The sequence below is a fragment of the Bubalus bubalis genome, chromosome 24 (assembly GCF_019923935.1).
Source record: "Bubalus bubalis isolate 160015118507 breed Murrah chromosome 24, NDDB_SH_1, whole genome shotgun sequence".
In the NCBI taxonomy this organism is placed as follows: domain Eukaryota; kingdom Metazoa; phylum Chordata; class Mammalia; order Artiodactyla; family Bovidae; genus Bubalus; species Bubalus bubalis.
Window position 1 is genome coordinate 23,654,504 of NC_059180.1, and position 23,575 is coordinate 23,678,078.

The 23,575-nt window shown below is 38.7% G+C and overlaps 1 protein-coding gene across 8 annotated transcripts in view; it reads right to left on the reverse strand.

Annotated features, from left to right (window-relative positions):
* The window catches only part of REXO5 (RNA exonuclease 5), a 58,316-nt gene that overhangs the window by 21,795 nt on the left and 12,946 nt on the right, over positions 1–23,575 (reverse strand). For all 8 annotated transcript variants that reach the window (XM_006062629.4, XM_006062627.4, XM_025274563.3 and 5 more), the window contains exons 6-11: positions 21,926–22,069; positions 11,646–11,734; positions 10,270–10,385; positions 6,163–6,301; positions 5,926–6,020; positions 944–1,046 (exon numbers count right to left, since the gene is read on the reverse strand). In XM_006062629.4, coding sequence (XP_006062691.1) covers positions 944–1,046; positions 5,926–6,020; positions 6,163–6,301; positions 10,270–10,385; positions 11,646–11,734; positions 21,926–22,069 — 686 coding nt within the window. The remainder of the gene's footprint in view (positions 1–943; positions 1,047–5,925; positions 6,021–6,162; positions 6,302–10,269; positions 10,386–11,645; positions 11,735–21,925; positions 22,070–23,575) is intronic.

Genomic DNA, 23,575 nt, shown 5'->3' on the forward strand with positions numbered 1-23,575 from the left:
ATACAAGTTTTCTTACTTAGAATCATTTTAGATTTGCAGAAAAATTATAAAGAGAGTATAGAGTTCCCAAGCATATTCAACTGCCATTTTCAACTATTATTAATATCTTAGATTAGTAGTATATATTTGGCACAATTATTGATGTTAGTTTTTTCTTTTTAAATTTTTTATTTGAGTATAGTTGATTTACAATGTTGTGTTAGTTTCTATTTATACCAAAGTGAATCAGTTACACATATCCATTCTTTTATAGATTCTTTTCCAGTGTGTTATTAACTAAAGCCTATGCTTAATTCAGATTTCCTTAGATTTTACTCAAGTGATATGCAGTTCTTCCTAGAAGTCAAGTGGCAACTCCTGTTGAAACAGTGCTACCCCAAGAGAGCAAAAATCTATGTAGATATTTATAATTATCACAATTATTAACATCAGTTACAGTGACTTAAAAGTAGCATGCAGGATCTTTAGTTCCCTAACCAGGGATAAAACCCATGCCCCCTTCAATGGAAGCACAGAGTCTTAACCACTGGAATTCTATCAACTATAATGATTAATACCACTTTATGGTGCTTAATATATTCATGGCACTATGCTAAGAGTATTGTACTATATAATATCTCATTTACCCTCACCAATATCCCAGAGAAGTATGTTCCCATTTTACAGATCTAGAAACTAAAAACTAGAAACTAAAGTTCTTCAGAGAAATTGCCTTAGATATCACATATCATTTCACCTATAATATATATCATTTCACCTACTGAAAAACAGGTTAAGTCTAACTTCAGAGACATTTAACCACTATATTATGCTAGTGATACACATCTTAATTTCAAATATATGTTCACCTTGAATTACACTCCCATTTTTGTAAATAAATAGGATATGGTGGTTTGTGACACTGTTCTAGTCTCATAATTTTAAGGAAAGCAAAGATACTAACCTTCCTTGGGCCATACTTGAGGAAATATCGAGCCAATTCAAGGGTTGTTCTAGCATCTTCTGTAGCATCATGACCAAGCCTATCTGGACACTGTATATCCTTCCTGGAAAGTCAAGGTAAAATTGAGATAACTGGGAGCATTCTTTTTTTTTTTTAATTTTGTGGCTGTGAGGTGCAGCATGTGGAATTCCTCGACCAGGGATTGAACCCACACCCCCTACTTTGGAAGCATGGAGTTTTAACCACTGGAAGGCCAGGAAAGTTCTGAGAGCATTTTTAATGACAGATTCTTTCAACTACCCCAAAGTCCTCGCTACATGTAAAATTTTAGCATCCCAGTAATTAGATTTGAATCACAACAATCAAGATTCGTTTATTCCTTAGTGCCAAGATCTGAGAGGTTCTGAGAATACAAAATGATCAGGAATGGCTTTGTCTACAGTAAGCACATCATCAATGGCTATTTAATAAAAAGTCTCTGGTTCACTCCCTAGTCAATCCCTTGTCTCATTTCTTAGATATAGCTGTGGTTTTAAAGTTATCTTCCAGAAATTTTCTATTTGTATACAAGTGTCTAATATACAGCCTTCCCAGGTGGCGTTAGCAGTAAAGAACACTCCTAAAAATGCAGGTAGAGTTAAGAGACATAGGTTCAAACCCTGGGTTGGGAAAATCCCCTGGAAAAGGGCATGGCAACCCACTCCAGTATTCTTGCCAGGAGAATGCCATGGATAGAGGCCCCAGGTGGGCTATGGTCCACAGGGTCACAACTGTAACACAGTTGTGTCAGGGACACAACTGAAGCAACTTTGCATGCATGCACGCATGTCTGTTATATACTTAAAAGTTCTTTAATTTTTTGACTGCACTGTGTGGCATATGGGTCTTAGTTCCCTGATCAAGGATGGTGCCTGTGCCCCCTCCATTGGAAGCACTGAAATGCCAGAGAAGTCTCATTATTTTAAAAAACTTGTAAAAATACATATCTTCCCTGGTGGCTCTGATGGTAAAGCATCTGCCTACAATGTGGGAGACCTGGGTTCAATCCCTGGGTCAGGAAGATCTCCTGGAGAAGGATATGGCAACCCACTCCAGTATTCTTGCCTGGAAAATCCCATGGATGGAGGAACCTGGTTAGGCTACAGTCCACGGGGTTGCAAAGAGTCAGACACGACTGAGCGACTTCACTCACTCATACTTCTGTCTATAGATATATCTAAATCTAAGCTACATCATATCAATATCTCAAAATCTTTGAATCTTCTTCTGAATCTCCATTTTATGGAGATTAATCTATAAATTGGAGAATAATACCCAGATTTTTTCTCAGTAACATCTTAGACGTCCCTTTATTGCACATTTCATGGCTGGAGCCACCATCTGCAGTGATTTTAAAGCACAAAAAAATAAAATCTGTCACTATTTCCCCATCTATTTGCCATGAAGTGATGGGACCAGAAGCCAAGATCTTAGTTTTCTAAATGTTGAGCTTTAAGCCTACTTTTTCACTCTCCACTTTCATCAAGAGGCTCTCTAGTTCTTCTTTGCTTTCTACTGTAAGTGTGGTGTCATCTGCACATCTGAGATTATTGATATTTCTCCCAGCAATCTTGATTCCAGCTTGTGCTTCATCCAGTCCCTCATTTCTCATGATGTACTCTGTATATAACTTAAATAAGCACGGTGACAATATACAGCCTTGATGTACTCCTTTCCCAATTTGGAATCAGTCTATTGTTCCATGTCCAGTTCTAACTGTTGCTTCTTGACCTGCATATATATTTCTCAGGAGGCAGGTCAGGTGGTCTGGGATTCCTATCTCGTGAAGAATTTTCCACAGTTTATTATGATCCACACAGTCAAAGGCTTTGGCATAGTCAATAAAGCAGAAATAGATGTTTTTCTGGAACTCTCTTGCTTTTTCCATGATCCAACAGATGTTGGCAATTTGATCTCTGGTTCCTCTGCCTTTTCTAAATCCAGTTTGAACATCTGGAAGTTCATGGTTCATGTACTGTTGAAGCCTGGCTTGGAGAATTTTGAGCATTACTTTGCTAGCGTGTGAGATGAGTACAACTGTGCGGTAGATTAAGCATTCTTTTGCATTGCCTTTTTTTGGGATTGGAATGAAAACTGACCTTTTCCAGGCTTGTGGCCACTGCTGAGTTTTCCAAATTTGGTGACATATTGAGTGCAGCACTTTCACAGCATCATCTTTTAGGATTTGAAATAACTCAACTGGAATTCCATCACCTTCACTAGCTTTGTTCCTAGTCATGCTTCCTAAGGCCCACTTGACTTTGCATTTCAGGATGTCTGGCTCTAGGTGAGTGATCACATGATCGTGATTATCTGGGTTGTAAAGATCTTTATTGTATAGTTCTTCAGTGTATTCTTGCTACCTCTTCTTAGTATCTTCTGCTTCTGAGAGATCCATACCATTTCTGTCCTTTATTGTGGCCATCTTTGCATGAAATCTTCCCTTGGTATCTATAATTTTCTTGAAGACATTTCTGGTCTTTCCCATTCTATTGTTTTCCTTTATTTCTTTGCATTAATCCCTGAGGAAGACTTTCTTATCTCTGCTTGCTATTCTTTGGAACTCTGCATTCTGATGCTGATACCTTTCCTTTTCTCCTTTGCCTTTTGCTTCTCTTCTTTTCATAGCTATTTAAAAGGCCTCCTCAGACAACCATTCTGCCTTTTTCATTTCTTTTTCTTGGGGATGCTTTTGATCACTGCCTCCTCTACAATGTCACGAACCTCTGTCCATTGTTCAACAGGCACTCTATCAGATCTAATCCCTTGAATCTATTTGTCACTTCCACTGTATAATCATAAGGGATTTGATATAGGTCATACATGAATGGTCTAGTGGTTTTCCCTACTTCCTTAAATTTAAGTCTGAATTTGGCAATAAGGAGTTCATAATCTGAGCCACAGTCAGCTTACAGTCTTGTTTTTGCTGACTGTATAGAGCTTCTTCATCTTTGGCTGCAAAGAATATAATCAATCTGATTTCGGTATTGACCAATTGGTGATGTCTATGTATAGAGTCTTCTCTTGAGTTGTTGGAAGAGGGTGTTGCTATGAGCAGTGCATTCTCTTGGCAAAACTCTATCAGCCTTTGCCCTGCTTCATTCTGTATTCCAAGGCCAAATTTGCCTTTATTCCAGGTATCTCTTGACTTCCTACTTTTGCATTCCAGTCCCCTCTAATGAAAAGGACATCTTTTGGGGGTGTTAGTTCTAAAAGGTCTTATAGGTCTTCACAGAGCCATTCAACTTCAGCTTCTTCAGCATTACTGGTCAGGGCTAAACTTGGGCTTACTGTGATATTGAATGGTTTGCCTTGGAAATGAACTGAGATCATTCTGTCATTTTTGAAATTGCATCCAAGTACTGCATTTCAGACTCTTTTGTTGACTATGATGGCTACTCCATTTTTTTCTCACAGATTCTTGGCCACTGCTGCTGCTGCTGCTGCGTCACTTCAGTCGTGTCCGACTCTGTGCGACCCCATAGACGGCAGCCAACCAGGCTTCCCGTCCCTGGGATTCTCCAGGCAAGAACACTGGAGTAGGTTGTCATTTCCTTCTCCAATGCATGAAAGTGAAAAGTGAAAGTGAAGTCGCTCAGTCGTGTCTGACTCTAGCGACCCCATGAACTGCAGCCCACCAGGCTCCTCCATCCACGGGATTTTCCAGGCAAAAGTACTGGAGTGGGGTGCCATTGCCTTCTTGCCCACAGTAGTAGATATAATGGTCATCTGAGTTAAATTCACCCATTCCAGTCCATTTTAGTTCACTGATTCCTAAAATGTCAATGTTCACTCTTGCCATCTCCTGTTTGACCACTTCCAATTTGTCTTGATTCATGGACCTAACATTCCAGGTTTCTATGCAATATTGCTCTTGATAGAATCCGACTTTACTTCCATCACCAGTCACAGTCAAAATCACTGCAGATGGTGACTGCAGCCATGAAATTAAAAGACATTTGCTCCTTGGAAGAAAAGTTATGACCAACCTAGACAGTGTATTAACAAGCAGAGACATTACTTTGCCAACAAAGGTCCACCTAGTCAAAGCTATGGTTTTTCCAGTATTCATGTACGGATGTGAGAGTTGGACTATAAAGAAAGCTGAGCACTGAAGAACTGATGATTTTGAACTGTGGTGTTGGAGAAGACTCTTGAGAGTCACTTGGACAGCAAGGAGTTCCAACCAGTCCATCCTAAAGGAAATCAGTCCTGTATATTCATTGGAAGGAGTAATGCTGAAGCTGAAACTCCAATACTTTGGCCACATGCTGCAAAGAACTGACTCATTTGAAAAGACCCTGATGCTGGGAAAGATTGAAGGCGGGACAAGAAGGGGATGACAGAGGATGAGATGGTTGGGTGCCATCACTGACTCAATGGACATGAGTTTGAGTAAACTCTGGGAACTGGTGATGGACAGGGAGGCCTGGTGTGCTGCAGTCTATGGGGTCACAAAGAGTCGGACACACTGAGTGAATGAACTGAACTATTAGCACATATCATCACATTCAATAACAAAGCTTCAGTTATACAGATAACCATAATTTATTTAACTAGTCTTGTAGAATATCTGAAGATTTGGGGGCTATTTTAAACCGCACTATAATGAACATCATTATACATGTGTTTATACGTACTAGGATACTATCAATATAGAAATGTTATGTTTCAAAGTTTTGGTTAACTTTTCTGCCTTTTCTGTCCAGTCTATCCATCAATCTTCAGCTACGAATGCAACTCCTTTTTGTATTCCCAAAGTTTTTTCATTTATGTGTCATACTTCTCTCTGAAGTTAGGATCTCAGAATTCCTAATAATGTTTACAAACTAAGAGAGAGGAAGAGCAGAGAGGCTGACCTTTTGCAATATTCTTTAAATAAGACACAATATGCTAACTTATATGCAGTCTATCAGGATAATATAATATTCAAACAAACTTACCCCAAAATAGCTTTGGCTAAGAACTTGAGCTTAAATCTTCTGCCCTGCTCTCTGACATACAGCAATGATGTATCAATAACATATGGATGTATCATCTGAGGAGGAAAGAGAATAGAATGAGTAGCATCCTATGTTAAAGGAAAAAATAAGTGGACTGGGGAACAGAAGGCTTTAGATCTAAGATAGATAAAACAGGCTCATATGCTAGAAAAACTAAGTCCTAAATCAGATACTCACTTTCAGTGCTCTGAGATCTAAATCTAAGGAGTGGCCCACTAACACAGCATCAGGAGGAAGAAGGATCTTCAACCGTCTCTGTACATCTTTGAGTTTGGTTGTCACTGGGTTAAGAATCTTCTTTGTGATTCCAGAGAAACTTTCAACAACAACAACAACAACAAAAAAAACAGAAATGGACAAACCAGGATATTACTAAGTTTTCCTCCCTGGAAAGCCACTTCAAAAAGAATATTTTAAAAAATTGATAAAACATTAATAAATGCTCAGTGTAATAAGACTGAAAATAAACAAAGAAGAAATTAAAAACTGCCTATAATCCCACTACCCAGAGATCACTTTTTACACTTTAATAAATACCCTTTCATATTTTTTGATACATATATATTCATGTATGTTTCATTTTTATAAAAATGCAATGGCTAATAAGCACATGAAAAAGTGCTCAACATGACTCATTATTTGAGAAATGCACCTGTCAGAATGGCCATCATCCAAAAATCTACAAACAATAAATTCTGGAGAGAGTATGGAGAAAAGGAACACTTTTGTACTGTTGGTAGGAATATAAATTGATACAGCCTCTACGGAAGACAGTACGGAGATACCTTAAAAAACTAGGGATAAAACTACCATAGGACTCAACAATCCCATTACTAGGCATATAACCCTAAGAAAACCATAATTGAAAAAGACACATATACCCCAAATGTTCATTGCAGCACTATTTACGATAGGACATGGAAGCAATTTAAGATGTTCATGGACAGATGAATGGATAAAGAAGGTGTGGTACATATATAGAATGGAATATTATTCACCCATAAAAATGAATGCATTTGAGTCAGTTCTAATGAGGTGGATGGAACATAGAGTCTATTATACAGAGTGAAGTAAGTCAGAAAGAGATAAATATCATATATTAATTCATATGTATAGAATCTAGAAATATGGTACTGATGAACCTATTTGCAGGGCAGCAATGGAGACACAGACATAAAGAACAGACTTGTGGACATGGCGAAAAGGAGAGTATGGGTTGAATAGAGAGTAGCGTGGAAACATATATATTACCATATGTAAAATAGATAGCTGATGGGTATCTGCCGTATAATACAGGGAGTGCAAATCCAGTGCTCTGTGACTACCTAGAAGGATGGGATCGGGTAGAAGGTGGGAGAGAGATTCACAAGGAAGGGGACATATGTGTGCCTATGGCTGACTCATGTTGATGTATGGCAGAAACCAACACAATATTGTAAAGCAATTGTCCTCCAATTAAAAATAAATAAATTTTAAAAATGAAAAAATAAATAACAATTTTAAAATGTTATCATGGGACTATCCTGGTGGTTCAGAGGTTAAGATTCCCTGCTTTCACTGTGGTGGGCCAGATTTGATCCCTGATTGGGGAACTAAGATCCCACAAGCCACGTGGCAATCATAATGCATATTACTGTATAATATAAACATAACATTTTCTATATGTCATGAACAAGTTTTCATATCAATAAATCTATTTCAGCACATCATTTTAAATGGTTAGAGTAGATATAACATTTTAACCAATCCCCCATTTTCATTTTAACCAACCCCCTACATTTATATTCCCATATTTTTGCAATACTATGACAAACGTGCTTATACATACAGCTTTGTTACATATGACTGTTCCCTAACAATATCGTGTAATTGTCTTGTTACTAATAGGACAGTCTTTATCATTATCATGGCCTCTCTGTGCCTAAGTAAGCATGAACTGATAGATGTAACTACAATGGGCAACAACAGTAATATTTCCTGGCTTTTCTTTGCCTAATCACAGTACTGTGTATATTCTGAAATTGCATGCTTATCTTTGGAATGATAAAAAAAAAATTTTAACTTCAAATTTCTGCTGTGGAAAAACTCAGTTTCATTTTGGTTTCTGGGGCCAAGGGAGATTAAGGTCTAAGATCATTTGACAACCAAAAGATGATTTATAGATTTTTTCAGATGGGGTCTTATCAGAGAGCAAAGATATTTGGCAGTTGCTACAACTGTCAGATTCTATGACAAGGAAGATAATATTCTGATGACTTAAAGTCATAGGAAAATTAGAGTGCAAGAAGGATAAGAGCATTATATACCAACACTGTACAATTTCAGTATTAAAATTTACAGTTGTGGTACCCCAGCCTTTTCTTTGATAGTAAGTAGATAATAATACAGAGAAGGCAATGGCACCCCACTCCAGTACCCTTGCCTGGAAAATCCCATGGACGGAGGAGCCTGGTAGGCTGAAGTCCATGGGGTCGCTAGGAGTTGGATATGACTGAGCGACTTCACTTTTACTTTTCACTTTCATGCACTGGAGAAGGAAATGGCAACCCACTCCAGTGTTCTTCCCTGGAGAATCCCAGGGACGGGGGAGCCTGGTGGGCTGCTGTCTATGGGGTCACACAGTCAGACACGACTGAAGCAACTTAGCAGCAGCAGCAGCAGCAGATAATAATAGAGCCAGACATCCTGGAATGTGAAGTCAAGTGGGCCTTAGAAAGCATCACTACGTACAAAGCTAGTGGACGTGATGGAATTCCAGTTGAGCTCTTTCAAATCATGAAAGATGATGCTGTGAAAGTGCTGCACTCAATATGCCAGCAAATTTGGAAAACTCAGCAGTAGCCACAGGACTGGAAAAGGTCAGTTTTCATTCCAATCCCAAAGAAAGGCAATGCCAAAGAATGCTCAAACTACCGCACAATTGCACTCATCTCACATGCTAGTAAAGTAATGCTCAAAATTCTCCAAGCCAGGCTTCAGCAGTACGTGAACCGTGAACGTCCTGATGTTCAAGCTGGTTTTAGAAAAGGCAGAGGAACCAGAGATCAAATTGCCAACATCTGCTGGATCATGGAAAAAGCAAGAGAGTTCCAGAAAAACATCTATTTCTGCTTTATTGACTATGCCAAAGCCTTTGACTGTGTGGATCACAGTAAACTGTGGAAAATTCTGAAAGAGATGGGAATACCAGACCACCTGACCTGCCTCTTGAGAAATCTGTATGCAGGTCAGGAAGCAACAGTTAGAACTGGACATGGAACAACAGACTGGTTCCAAATAGGAAAAGGAGTACGTCAAGGCTGTATATTGTCACCCTGCTTAAACTTATATGCGGAGTACATCATGAGAAACGCTGGGCTGGAAGAAGCACAAGCTGGAATCAAGATTGCTGGGAGAAATATCAATAACCTCAGATATGCAGATGACACTACCCTTATGGCAGAAAGTGAAGAGGAACTAATAAAAAGCCTCTTGATGAAAGTGAAAGTGGAGAGTGAAAAAGTTGGCTTAAACCTCAACATTCAGAAAACAAAGATCATGGCATCTGATCCCATCACTTCATGGGAAATAGATGGAGAAACAGTGGAAACAGTGTCAGACTTTATTTTTCTGGGCTCCAAAATCACTGCGGATGGTGATTGCAGCCATGAAATTAAAAGACGCTTACTCCTTGGAAGGAAAGTTATGACCAACCTAGATAGCATATTCAAAAGCAGAGACATTACTTTGCCAACAAAGGTCCGTCTAGTCAAGGCTATGGTTTTTCCAGTGGTCATGTATGGATGTGAGAGTTGGACTGTGAAGAAGGCTTGATGCTTTTGAACTGTGGTTTTGGAGAAGACTCTTGAGAGTCTCTTGGACTGCAATGAGATCCAACCAGTCCATTCTGAAGGAGATCAGCCCTGGGATTTCTTTGGAAAGAATGATGCTAAAGCTGAAACTCCAGTACTTTGGCCACCTCATGTGAAGAGTTGACTCACTGGAAAAGAGACTGATGCTGGGAGGGATTGGGGGCAGAAGGAGAAAGGGACGACAGAGGATGAGATGGCTGGATGGCATCACTGACTTGATGGACCTGAGTCTGAGTGAACTCCAGGAGTTGGTGATGGACAGGGAGGCCTGGCATGCTGCGATTCATGGGGTCGCAAAGAGTCAGACACGACTAAGCAACTGAACTGAACTGAGATAATAATTAACTAAATAGAAGCTACAGGCTATTCCTGGTAAGTTTCATTCCACTCTAGTCTGACATCTATCAAGAGCTGGAGGCAGGGTTAAAAATACCTGGTGAGATAGTCCACAATCTTGTTGTCAGGTTTAACAAGTTCATCCATAACACAGCCGCCTCCTTCAGCAACCAGTGAGATACGTGTTAGTTCTCTTCCCTTGGATGTAAGGCACTGAAAGATTAGGATGTAGTTAGGCTGCTAAACTGTGGAAGCTCTTGCTTTCTCTCATTATTTAAGACTATATCAGCTGTCATCTATTCTAAGCTACTGGGGTCCCTGAGACAACAGTACAGCTGTTTGCTGACTAGAAGATCCAATATGAATGAAATTAAAGCTAGGCAGGCTGCTGAACATTATTATAGTTAAAGGTAACCAACACAGTACTATTTCTCTGGGAAGGATGTGCTTAAGAGGGACAGAAACAATAACATCAATTATAATTGTACCATAACATCAATTATAATTGTACCATTTACTGTGTACTACAACCCAGTATCATGCTAAGTATCACTACAAAGTAATATTTATTAGCATGCACTATTATCTAATGCAATACTAGGTATTTTATATATCATCTCATAATAACCCCATGAAATAGCCTCTAACATTAGCCTCACTTTGCAGAGGAAGAATTAGGGAATTAGTTTGCCCAAGGAGACAGGCAAGGCCAGGATACACACCCTGATATGACTCCAAATCCTTAGATCTTATCCACTGTTAAGAGTTAAGAAACTATTACTTGAGCACTAAGTGAGAGGGAATACACAGCATTTGAAAGGAGGTTTAGACAAAGTAAAACACAAAGGAAGCTGAAGCAGGGAAATCCTTCTTCTAATCTTAAATGTGTAAAACCAAGTCAAACCAATGGTAATTGAGGCAAGACTTCAAGGCAACAATGACAAAAAACCTGTGCAAAAGACAGAAGCAGACTTCAACTGGTAGTCCAGTGATTAAGAATTTGCCTGCCAATGCAGGGGACATGGGTTTGGTCCTTGGTCTGGGAAGAGTCCACATGCTGCTATGGAGTAACTAAGCCCAAGAACTCCAATTGCTGAAGCTCATGTGCCCTAAAGTCTATGTTCTGCAACAAGATAAGCCACCACAAGAAGCCCTTGCACTGCAACTACAGAGTAGTCCCTGCTCGCTGCAACTAGAGAAAGCCTGCACACAGCAAGAGAGTCTCAGTGCAGAAAAAAAAAACCCAAAAAACAGAAGCAATCAACTTCGAGTAATAATCAAAAATTAGATTGACTAGTTAGAAAACTTATGTGATACTTATTCCTCATCCTGAAGCAAAGATTCAATTTTCCTAAAGCGTGATGAAATGGGTCCACTTTCAGTTATTTAAACCGAATGCTAGAACTGAACACAATCAAGACAACTAGACCCTAGTGTGCAACACTCCAGTTGAAAATCAAAAGTAGCACTTACCATTTCACAGTCAAGGCCAAAGAGAGGACTGTTGTCTGTTACAGAACCATTACATTTGGTAGGTACAAAGTTTTCACAGTCAGGAAAACCTAGGAGGAAAAGGAATAAAACATTTACCTTTAGAACTAGAAATGGTAAATATCACTCCTATATTTATTCAGGGAAAACTGAGACTCCACATTTGTGGGGCATTTCGCTATGTTAGACACCTGAAATATGAAGATTAAATGAGATAATTTCTGTCCTTAATTTTTTATCCATCTACTCATTTTTATATTTGGGGAGAATAATGTAGGCTGCTGTTATTGGGGATACTAGGGCCTAGACTTTTTTGCAGTTACCAAGTAACAATTTTTTCCTCCTTATTAGCAATAACAAATTGTACCTAAATCCTAAGTCATGGGACCTTTTCCATGTATGCACTAACAGAGGATGAATAAAGTATGCAAATGACTGTATGTGGTATTTTTCTTTCCTAAACAAACAAGAAAAAGAAGGAATGAAATTCCACCATAGCAGAGATCTAAAAGGATTTCACTGAAGGTCGAAAGTTTAACATTCACCATATACACTCTAGTACTTAACCTTACCCTTAAAATTTCTCTGAGATCGCTTTTTAGAAATGTGCCGCATTTTCTAGACTCCCAGCCTGAAAACTCCGTACAGAGGCTCAGATATAGGCTTAGGATACCCCTTCCTAAGTCAATAAATCAGGCACATTCATCTGAGAAGCCCAAAAGTGTCTGAATCACTGAATATTCCTACCTTCAGATAGAGGCTGAAACAGTTAAAGGTAACAGATTTTTATCTGACAAGAAACTAAGGGGAGTATGAAAAGCTTTCACCAGTTTCTATGTCACAGTACCTTGAAATTTCCAACTGATTACAATTAAAAGAATCAAAAAAGTCTAACCCAAAAGGAATATTCTCAAATCTTGGAGACATGGTACTTGCTGACCTCCTTATCTGTAGTATTAGTATCAATAATACCACAAAATAACTTTTTTAAAGCACTATGTGCCCCATGCTAAGCTTTTTCTGTACATTAACTCAATCTTCATGGCAATCCTATGATATATGAACTGTTAACTCCATCTTACAAATAGCTTTTTTACTTTAAGTAAATCTATTTTAAAAGGAAATGTATGTATCCAGAATACAAAAAGATCTCCAGTAATAAAAAAAGACAGCCCAATTAAAAAATGGACAAAGGATCTGAAAAGATATACAAATGGCCAATAAGCATATAATGAGATGCTCAATATCATCAGCTATCAGAGAAATACAAACCAAAATCACAACGAGACACTAATTCACATTAGGATGGGTATAATCAAAAAGAGCATAACAAGTGTTAGTAAGGATGTGGAGAAATTGGAAACCTTATACATTGCTGGAGGGAATGTAAAATGGTGCAGAGGCCTTGTAAAACAGTCTGGGGGGAGGCGGTCCAAAGATAGAGGAGAAATAGGATGGGGAGACCACTTTCTCCCTGACTAATTAATCAAAAGATCATTTGAATGTTGAGCAACTTCTACAAACCAACTTCTGAACACTGTGAAGGACACCAGGCACCCACAAAGGCAGTCCAATCTCTTTGAAAGGAGGTAGGACAAAATATAAGACAGAAACAGAGACAGAAGATTTAGGGATGGAGACCCATCCTAGGGAGGGAGTCACGAAGGAGAAGAAGTTTCCAAACAGCAGGAAACCCTCTCACAGGCATGTCTGTGGGGAGTTTTTGAATCTTAGAGGGCAACACAACCAGGAGAAAAAAAAAAACAAAACCCACAGAATATGTGCCTAACTGCAACTACAAGTGGAGATGAGGAAGTGGCATGGAGGCTCATGCCGAGGACCGGGCCTGAATTCCCTGAAGACAATCTGAGGGAGCTAATGTGAGACAGCAACCCAAACCATGGGCTCCACAAAGACAAAAAAAAAAAAGAACTTTCCCTCAAAAGGCTCTAACACCACATGGTGACCCCTGGTGTGCTCACATAACAAAGGATTGAGCGAATACCAAAGGACAGCAAGCTAGCTGCTGGCTGCTGTATAGGGCTCTCCCTCCCCAAAGGCAGAGAGATAGGCGTGTGACAGCCAGAGCTGGAAGGCAAGGGGCTGCTGCAATCTTGGCCCCAGAGACTTCTTCCAACAAACTGAGCAGGCTCCCAGTTGCTAACCATGTCTTCCTGGGATCCTGGACGGTTGACATCTGCCAGGAGTATCACAGTCTGAGATCAGCTCCCCAGAGGAGACACATGGCATATCTGGGACTGTGTTCTCACTGCACACCTGGGAAACCAAGCAGCCAGGACCTGGGAGGTGAATAAGACACACAGCCCACCCGGGACAGAGTAGTAGCCAAGCACCAGGTCTCGCATAAGCTACTTGGATCTTGGAAGGGCACAAAACGCACAGCCCATCTGGGTCTGTCCCCCCGTGGAGAACCTAAGAACCTGAGCAGTTTAGACCTGGGAAATGCATGGAATGCAGGGCCCACTTGGGACAGCGCCCTTGCAGAGCACCCTGGAGCCTGAGAAGTATAGACCCGGGAAGTACATGCCACCTTGGGCTGTGGCAAACCCAGTGTGGTCCATCCACCATGAGCACTCCCCACACATGCCAGCAGTATTTGTTTGCAATGTCCCTCCCTCCCCACAAGACAACTGAACAAGTGAGCCTAAATAAGTGGCCACCTTTGACCCCTGTGTCAGGGCAGAGATTACACACTGAAGAGATCTGCAAACAGAGGAAGCCAAAATAAAGGAGGAGGAACCACTCTGGAAGTGACAGGTGCATCAGACTAAAACTCAGCAGTTAATACTGGGACTGTGCACATTTGAGGGGCACCTATAGAACTTGAGAACAAGTACAAGCTGGAACAAGGGACTATTTGAAACTGAACTGACCCCACACTGCTCACAACAGCTCCACAGAAATTCCTAGATATATTTTTACTATTATCAATTCTTAATTTTTAAAAAAAATTTAGTTCTTTATTACTCCTTTAACTTTCATTTTTATAGCCTACTATTACCTTTCTTAAAAAAAAACCTAGTTTAAAAAAAATTTCATATATATAATATTTTTTAATTTTTGTGATTGATTTTGTTTTGTATTTTTTATATTGTACTTATGAGAGTCTAACCTCTATTCTAGGTTTTTAATCTTTGCTTCTTGATATTTGTTAGCAATTCTGTACCTTTAAGAATCTAGTCTTCAGTATCCATTTTCACTTAGGGATTTGATTACTGGCTTGATTGGTCTCTCCCCTTTGACTCTCCCTTTTCTCCTCGAGGTCAACTCTATCTCCTTCCTCCATCTTCTCTTCTCTACATAACTCTGTGAATCTCCCTGGTGTCCCTGGCTATGGAGAATTGTTTCACCATTAACCTAAGGGTTTTATCTTCTGTGCTGTACGGAAGGAGAAGTCTTGAGGCTACAGTAAGAGAAGGACTGAAAGCCAGAGGCAGGAAGCTTAACTCCAAAACTTTAGAACATCAGAGAACTCTTGACTCCAGGAAACATTAATAGACAAGAGCTCACCCAAAAGTCTCCACAACTACACTGAAACCAAGTTCCAACCAAGAGCTAATAAGTTCTAGTCCAAGACACACCACCCTAATTCTCCAGAAAAACAGGAACACAACCCTGAACATTGAAAGACAAGCTGCCCAAAGCCATGCCAAACCCATAGACACCACAAAACTCACTACTGGACACTTCATTGCACTCCAGAGAGAAGAGATCCAGCTCCACCCACCAGAACCCAGATGCAAGTTCCCCAAACCAAAAAAATTTGACAAGCCACTATTCCAACCCCATACACAGGGAGCAGACTTCACAATTAAGAGGAACCAGCCTGCAGAAAGGGCACCCCAAACACAGTAATCTAAACAGAACAAAAAAGCAGAGAAATATTCAGCAGGTGAAGGAACATGACAAACCAAAGAGGAGATAGGGAGTCTACCTGAAAAAGAATTCAGAATGACAGTAAAGATGATCCAAAATCTTGAAAACAAAATGGAGTTACAGATAAGTAGACTAGAGACAAGGATTGAGAAGATACAAGAAATATTTAACAAAGACCTAGAAGAAATAAGGAAGAGTCAATTAATAATGAACAATGCAATAACTGAGATTAAAAGCACTCTGGAGGGAACAAACAGTAGAATAACTGAGGCAGAAGAGAGGATAAGTGAGGTAGAAGATAGAATGGTAGAAATAAATGAAGCAGAGAGGAAAAAAGAATTAAATGATGACAACCTCAGAGACCTCTAGGACAATATTAAATACCCCAACATTCGAATCATAGGTGTCCCAGAAGAAGAAGACAAAAAGAAAGGGCATAAGAAAACACTTGAGGTGATAACAGTCAAAAACTTCCCAAAATGGGGAAGGAAATAGCCACCCAAGTCCAAAAATCTCAGAGAGTCCCAAACCGGATAAACCCAAGGCAAAACACCCCAAGACACATATTAATCAAACTAACAAAGATCAAACACAAAGAGCAAATATTAAAAGCAGCAAGGGAAAAAGCAACAAATAACACACAAGAGGAATCCCATAAGGATAACAGATGATCTTTCAATAGAAACTCTTCAGGCCAGAAGTGAATAGCAGGACATAGTTATGAAAGAGAATAACCTACAACCAAGATTACTCTACCCAGCAAGGATCTCATTCAGATATAAAGGAGAAATTAAAAGCTTTACAGACAAGCAAAAGCTGAGAGAATTCAGCACCACCAAACCAGCTCTTCAACCAATGTTAAAGTATCTTCTCTAGACAGGAAACACAGAAAAGGTTTCTAAAAATGAACCCAAAACAACAAAATAAACAGTAATGGTATCATACTTATCAATAATTATGTTAAATGTAAATGGGTTAAATGCTCCAACCAAAAGACAAAGACTGGCCAAATGGATACAAAAACAAGACCCCTTATATATGCTGTCTACAAGAAACCCACCTCAAACCAAGGGACACATACAGACTGAAAGTGAAGGGCTGGAAAAAGTTATTTCATATAAATGGAGACCAAAAGAAAGCAGGAGTAGCAATACTCATATCAGATAAAATAGACCTTGAAATAAAGACCATGATAAGAGATAAAGAAGGACACTACATAATGATCGAAGGATCAATCCAAGAAGAAGATATAACAATCATAAATATATATGCAACCAACATAGGAGCACCTCAATATGTAAGGCAAATGCTAATGAGTATGAAATGGGAAATTAACAGTGACACAATAATAGTGGGGGACTTTACTACCCCACTCACACCTATGGATAGATCAACCAAACAGAAAATTAGCAAGGACACACGAGCTTTAAACGATACAATAGACCAGTTAGACCTAATTGATATCTGTAAGGCATTTCACCCAAAAATAATGAATTTCACCTTTTTCTCAAGTGCACACAGAACATTCTCCAGGATAGATCACATCCTGGGCCACAAATCTAGCCTTGGTAAATTTTAAAAAATTGAAATCATTTCAAGCATCTTTTATGATCACAATGCAGTAGGATTAGATGTCAACTACAAGAAAAAACTATTTAAAAATATAAACATATGGAGGCTAAACAACACAATTTTGTATACGAACAGATCATGGAAGAAATCAAAAAGGAAATCAAAATATGCATAGAAACAAATGAAAATGAAAACACAACAACCCAAAACCTATGGGATTCAGTAAAAGCAGTGCTAAGAGGAAGGTTCATAGCAATACAAGCCTACCTCAAAAAAGAAGAGAAACATCAAATAAACAACCTAACTTTACACCTAAAGCAACTAGGAAAAGAAGAAAAGAAGAACCCCAAAGTTAGTAGAAGGAAAGAAATCATAAAAATCAGAGCAGAAATAAATGAAAAAGAAACAAAGGAGACTATACCAAAGATCAACAAAACTAAAAGTGGGTTCTTTGAGAAGGTAAATAGACAAACTGTTAGCCAGACTCATCAAGAAAAAAAGAAGAATCAAATCAATAAAATTAGAAATGAAAATGAAGAATCACAACAGACAACAGAGAAATACAAACGATCATAAGAGACTACCATGAGCAATTATATACCAATAAAATGGACAACTTGGAAGAGATGGGCAAATTCTTAGAAAAGTATAACCTTCCAAAACTGAAGCAAGAAGAAAAAGAAATCTTAATAGACCCATCACAAGCATGGAAATCAAAACTGTAATAAAAAATCTTCCAACAAACAAAAGCCTAGGACCAGATGGCTTAAACAGGTGAATTCCACCAAAAAATTACAAGTGCTAAAACCTATCCTACTCAAACTCTTCTAGACAATTGCAGAGGAAGGTAAATTCCCAAACTCATTCTATGAGGCCACCATCATCCTAATACCAAAAACAGACAAAGATGCCACAGAAAAAGAAATCTACAGTCTAATATCACTGATGAACATAGATGCAAAAATCCTCAATAGACATAGAGAAAGCCATTGACAAAATTCAACACTTATTTATGATAAAAAAAAACTCTCCAGAAAGCAGGCATAGAAGGAACATACCTCAACATAATAAAAGCCACATATGACAAACCCATAGTAAACGTTATCCTCAATGGCAAAAAATTGAAAGCATTTCCTCTAAAATCAGGAGCAAGACAAGTCTTGTTCACCACTTTCACCACTACTATTTAACATAGTTTCAGAAGCCCTAGCCACAGGAATGGAGAAGGCAATGGCACCCCACTCCAGTACTCTTGCCTGGACAATTCCATGGATGGAGGAGCCTGGTAGGCTGTAGTCCATGGCGTTGCTGGGAATTGGACATGACTGAGCAACTTCACTTTCACTTTTCACTTTCATGCATTGGAGAAGGAAATGGCAACCCACTCCAGTGTTCTTGCCTGGAGAATCCCAGGGACAGGGGAGCCTGGTGGGCTGCTGACCATGGGGTCGCACAGAGTTGGACACGACTAAAGCGACTTAGCAGCAGCAGCCACAGAAGAAAAAGAAATAAAAGGAATCCAGAATGGAAAAGAAGTAAAACTCACTGTTTGCAGATGACATAAACCTCTACATAGAAAACCCTGAAGACACCACCAGGAAATTACTAGAGCTTATCAATGATATAGTAAAGTTGCAGGATATAACATTAACACGCAGAAATCTCTTGCATTCCTATACACTAACAATGAAGAAACAAAAAGAGAAATTAAGGAAACAATCCCATTCACCACTGCAATGGAAAGAATAAAATACTTAGGAATAAATTTACCTAAAGAAACAAAAGACCTATATACAAAAAACTATAAAACAATGATGAAAGAAATCAAAGATGACACAAATAGATGCAGAAATACCATGTTTGTGGATTGAAGAATCAATATAGTGAAAATGAGTTTGCTACCCAAATTAATCTATAGATTAAATGCAATCCCTATCAAGCTACCAACGGTATTTTTCACAGAAGCAAAACAAATAATCTCACAATTTGTATGGATACACAAAAAAACCTCAAATAGCCAAAGCAACCTTGAGAAAGAAGAATGGAACGGGAGGAATCAACTTGCCTGACTTCAGACTATACTACAAAGCTACAGTCATCAAGACAGTATGGTACTGGCACAAAGACAGAAAGATAGACCAATGGAACAAAACAGAAAGCCCAGAGATAAATCCACACACCTATGGATACCTTATCTTTGACAAAGGAGGCAAAATATACAATGGAGAAAACACAATCTCTTTAACAAGTGGTGCTGGGAAAACTGGTCAACTACATGTAAATGAATGAAACTAGAACACTTTCTAACACCATACACAAAAATAAATTCAAAATGGATTAAAGATCTTCATGTAAGACCAGAAACTATAAAGCTCTTGGAGGAAAATATAGGCAGAACACTGACATAAATCACAGCAAGATTCTCTATGACCCACCTCCCAGAGTAATGGAAATAAAAACAAAAAACAACAAATGGGACCTAATTAAACTTAAATGCTTTTGCACAATGAAGGAAACTATAGGCAAGGTGAAAAGGCAGCCTTCAGAATGGGAAAAAATAACAGCAAATGAAGCAACTTACAAAGAATTAATCTTTAAAATATATAATCAGTTCAGGCAGCTCAATACCAGAAAAACAAAAGACTCAATCAAAAAGTGGGCCAAAGAACTAAACAGACATTTCTCCAAAGAAGACATACAGATGGCTAACAAAAATGAAAATATGAATGAGTGTTCAACATCACTCATTACTAGAGAAATGCAAATCAAAACCACAATGAGGTATCATCTTATGTGGATCAGAATGGCTGCCATCAAAAAGTCTACAAACAATAAATGCTGGAGAGGGTGTGGAGAAAAGGGAACATTTTTACACTGTTGGTGGGAATACAAACTAGTACAGCCACTATGGAGAACAGTGTGGAGATTCCTTTAAAAAACTGGAAACAGAACTACCATGCTGCTGCTGCTGATAAGTCGCTTCAGTCGTGTCCGACTCTGTGCAACCCCATAGATGGCAGCCTACCAGGCTCAGACCCAGCAATTCCACTGCTGGGCATATACACCGAAGAAACCAGAATTGAAAGAAACACATGTACCCCAATGTTCACTGCAGCACTGTTTACAATAGCTAGGACATGGAAGCAACCTAGATGTCCATCAGCAGAGAATGGATAAGGAAGCTGTGGTACATATACACAATGGAATATTACTCAGCTATAAAAAATTAATGCATTTGAGTCAGTTCTAATGAGGTGGATGAAACTGGAGCCTATTATATAGAGTGAAGTAAGTCAGAAACAGAAACACCAATACAGTATATTAACACTGTATGTATGTAATTTATATGGAATATATATGGGATTTATAAAGACGGTAATGACGACCCTATCTGCAAGACACCAAAAGAAACACAGATGTAAAGAAGAGACATTTGGACTATGTGGGAGAAGGCGAGGGTGGGATAATTTGAGAGAATAACATTGAAACATGTATATTACGATATGTAAAACAGATGACTGGGGCAAGTTTGATGCATGAAACAGGGCACTCGAAGCCAAGTCAACCCAGAGTGATGGGGTAGGGAGGGATGTGTGAGGGGGGTTTAGGATGGGAGGACACATATTCACCCATGGCTGATTCATGTTGATGTTTGGCAAAAACCACCACAATATTGTAAAGTAATTAGCCTCCAATTAAACAAATAAGTAAATTATTTTAAATTTTTTAAAAAGGAAAAAAAAAAAAGTCTGGTAGTTCCTTAAAAGGATAAACATAGAGTTACCATAGGATTTGGTAGGTATATACCCCTTGCTACATACTTAAGAAAAATGAAAACATATACCCATGCAAAAACTTTCATCTGGATGTAGCATTATTCACAACAGCCCCAAAGTATAAACAATTCAAATGTCATCAACTGATGACTGGATAAATAAAATGTATAAACATACATGGAATATCATTAGAATGAAAATAAAGGACATAATAATACATGCTACAACATGGATAAACCATGAAAATTTTATGCTGAGCTAAAAAAGTTAATTACAAAAGACCACATATTGTGTGATTCCATTTATATTCACAATAGGTAAATCTATTAACAGAGAGTAATTAGTAGTTGCCTTGGGCTAAAGGACATTGCAGGAAATGATAGTACAAGGTTTCTTTTGGGGTAATGCAAGTGTTCTAAACTGACTGTGGCAATAGTTGACGAAATCTGCAAACATACTAAAAACTATTGAAATTGTATACTTTAAATGGGTGAACTGTATGGTAGGTTAATTATATCTCAATAGGGCTTTATTTTTTTTTAAGAAATTATAATATTACTGCTGTGATTAAGAGGTAATAAATAAAAGAATTTTTATTAAAGTCTTACTACATAACTGACCAAGGCTCTGAGCCTAGACCTATTTATTAAAGAAAATGGAGGTGGGGGTGGGTGGGAGGAATATTAGAAGTACTAGAGAAGTGTTAAAATGTTAAAGACATATTGACTTCAATACACTAAGAAGGAATGAAAGAAAAATAAAAAAGGAATATTTTTTTATTCCCACAAAATATTTCAATGTTATTTAAGGTCATGTTCATGTACTACCTAAAATCAGTCACAGTATACATCCTACAGTTTAGGAAACACTGCACTTAAAGTATTTCCTCTTTAATAGAGGATGGAATAAGTCACTTGGAAAGCAGTCCATAAAAACAAACTTTCAACAGTAATATTTTTAAATAAACTAACAGACATTCTTCCATTGTTGCCAACACAGGATAAAATCTATACCAACCTTGTAATGGAAAGTGATATGTTTTCATTTCCTCCTTTGTGAGAAGGCATCTAGTCAAGCCCACTTTCTTAGAGCCATACTTTTGAATGATGGGGTCTTTCTGCAAGTTGATGCTAACTTTTGAGCTGGCAAAAGGTAAAGACCCTGAAACAAAGACAATCACATATATGTTATAAAGTATGTTTATAAGACCTCAGAGGACATGTCTTTTAATGATGTATAGATCAAAAGGTTTATAAGACCCAGTCCCAACTTTAAAGGAGCTTGCATTCTAATATATTTATAGGAACACAAAGCAAAAATAACTCTAAAATGGGTTGTAACAATAAAAGCTATAAAAGGGAAAGGGAGAATACACTGGCTGAGATAGTCAGAAATGGTTCGAGACAGGAAAAGACTAGCTGAGTCTAGTCTTAAAGAGCAGAATTCAGATATCTGCTGTATTAAACTAGCCTGTTAATGATGGACAGGGAAGCCTGGCATACTGCAGTACATGGGGATGCAAAGAGTCAGACATGACTGAGCAACTAAACTGAACTGAAACTAGTCTGTTACAGTGTCTGCCACTCCTAATAAATCTACTGCACCCCTAACCACTTGCTCAAACACAAGCCTGTTCTTTAAGAAGCAGCAGTTACTGATTGGATTAAGAGTGGCTGCTGCTGCTGCTGCTAAGTCACTTCAGTCAAGTCCGACTCTGTGCGACCCCATAGACGGCAGCCCACCAGGCTCCGCCGTCCCTGGAATTCTCCAGGCAAGAACACTGGAGTGGGTTGCCATTTCCTTCTCCAATGCAGGAAAGTGAAAAGTGAAAGTGACATCGCTCAGTCGTGTCCGACTCCTTGAGACCCCATGAACTGCAGCCCACCAGGCTCCTCCGTCCATGGGATTTTCCAGGCAAGAGTACTGGAATGGGGTGCCATTGCCTTCTCCAGATTAAGAGTGGGGACCTGGCTAAAGAGGGAACCAACTATAAACTGACTAGTAACTTGATATTCCTTGCCATGCTCAAAAGGGATAAGGGTATTAGCTAAGCTGATCTGCTTTCTTGCTTCCAAAACTGAACTAGAAATACAGAGAACAGACCAGTTAGAACAGAAAACAAAGAAGCTAAGATGCCATGAAAAGGATAAAGAAAAGGTCTTCACCAGAGGCACTTAGATTCTTGATGTCTTTCTAGTGCACAGGCATCCTTCAAATAATACCCTCTCACTTAAGGTGGCCTAAATGAGTATCTGGTCCTGGCAACCTAAAAAGCCAAAATATCAGAAATAAGAAAAGAGGGCATTCCCAGTAAGAAAAATGTACAAACCAAACTTGGTAAGGTAATGACTAGACAAGTCAGGGAGGACAAAAGATCTTTGTAGAAGAGCAGTATAAGATACAAGTTGAAAGAAGAGGGAAAAAGTGAACTGTAGACCACTATGAATTTCAGGCTCAAGAGTCTGGACTTATGGAGCAACAGAAAGCTCCTGAGAAGGGAAGTGGCATAACCAAACACTACTTTAAGAACGATCAATCTCAAAGATATGTAGAAAATGTAGTAGAGAGAAAAATGACTTTGCAGTAATTCTGGCAAAAAAACAGTCTGGATTAAGATCGTGGAGGGATGGAAGAAAAAGGATAAAAGAAACATTACAGAAGAAAAAC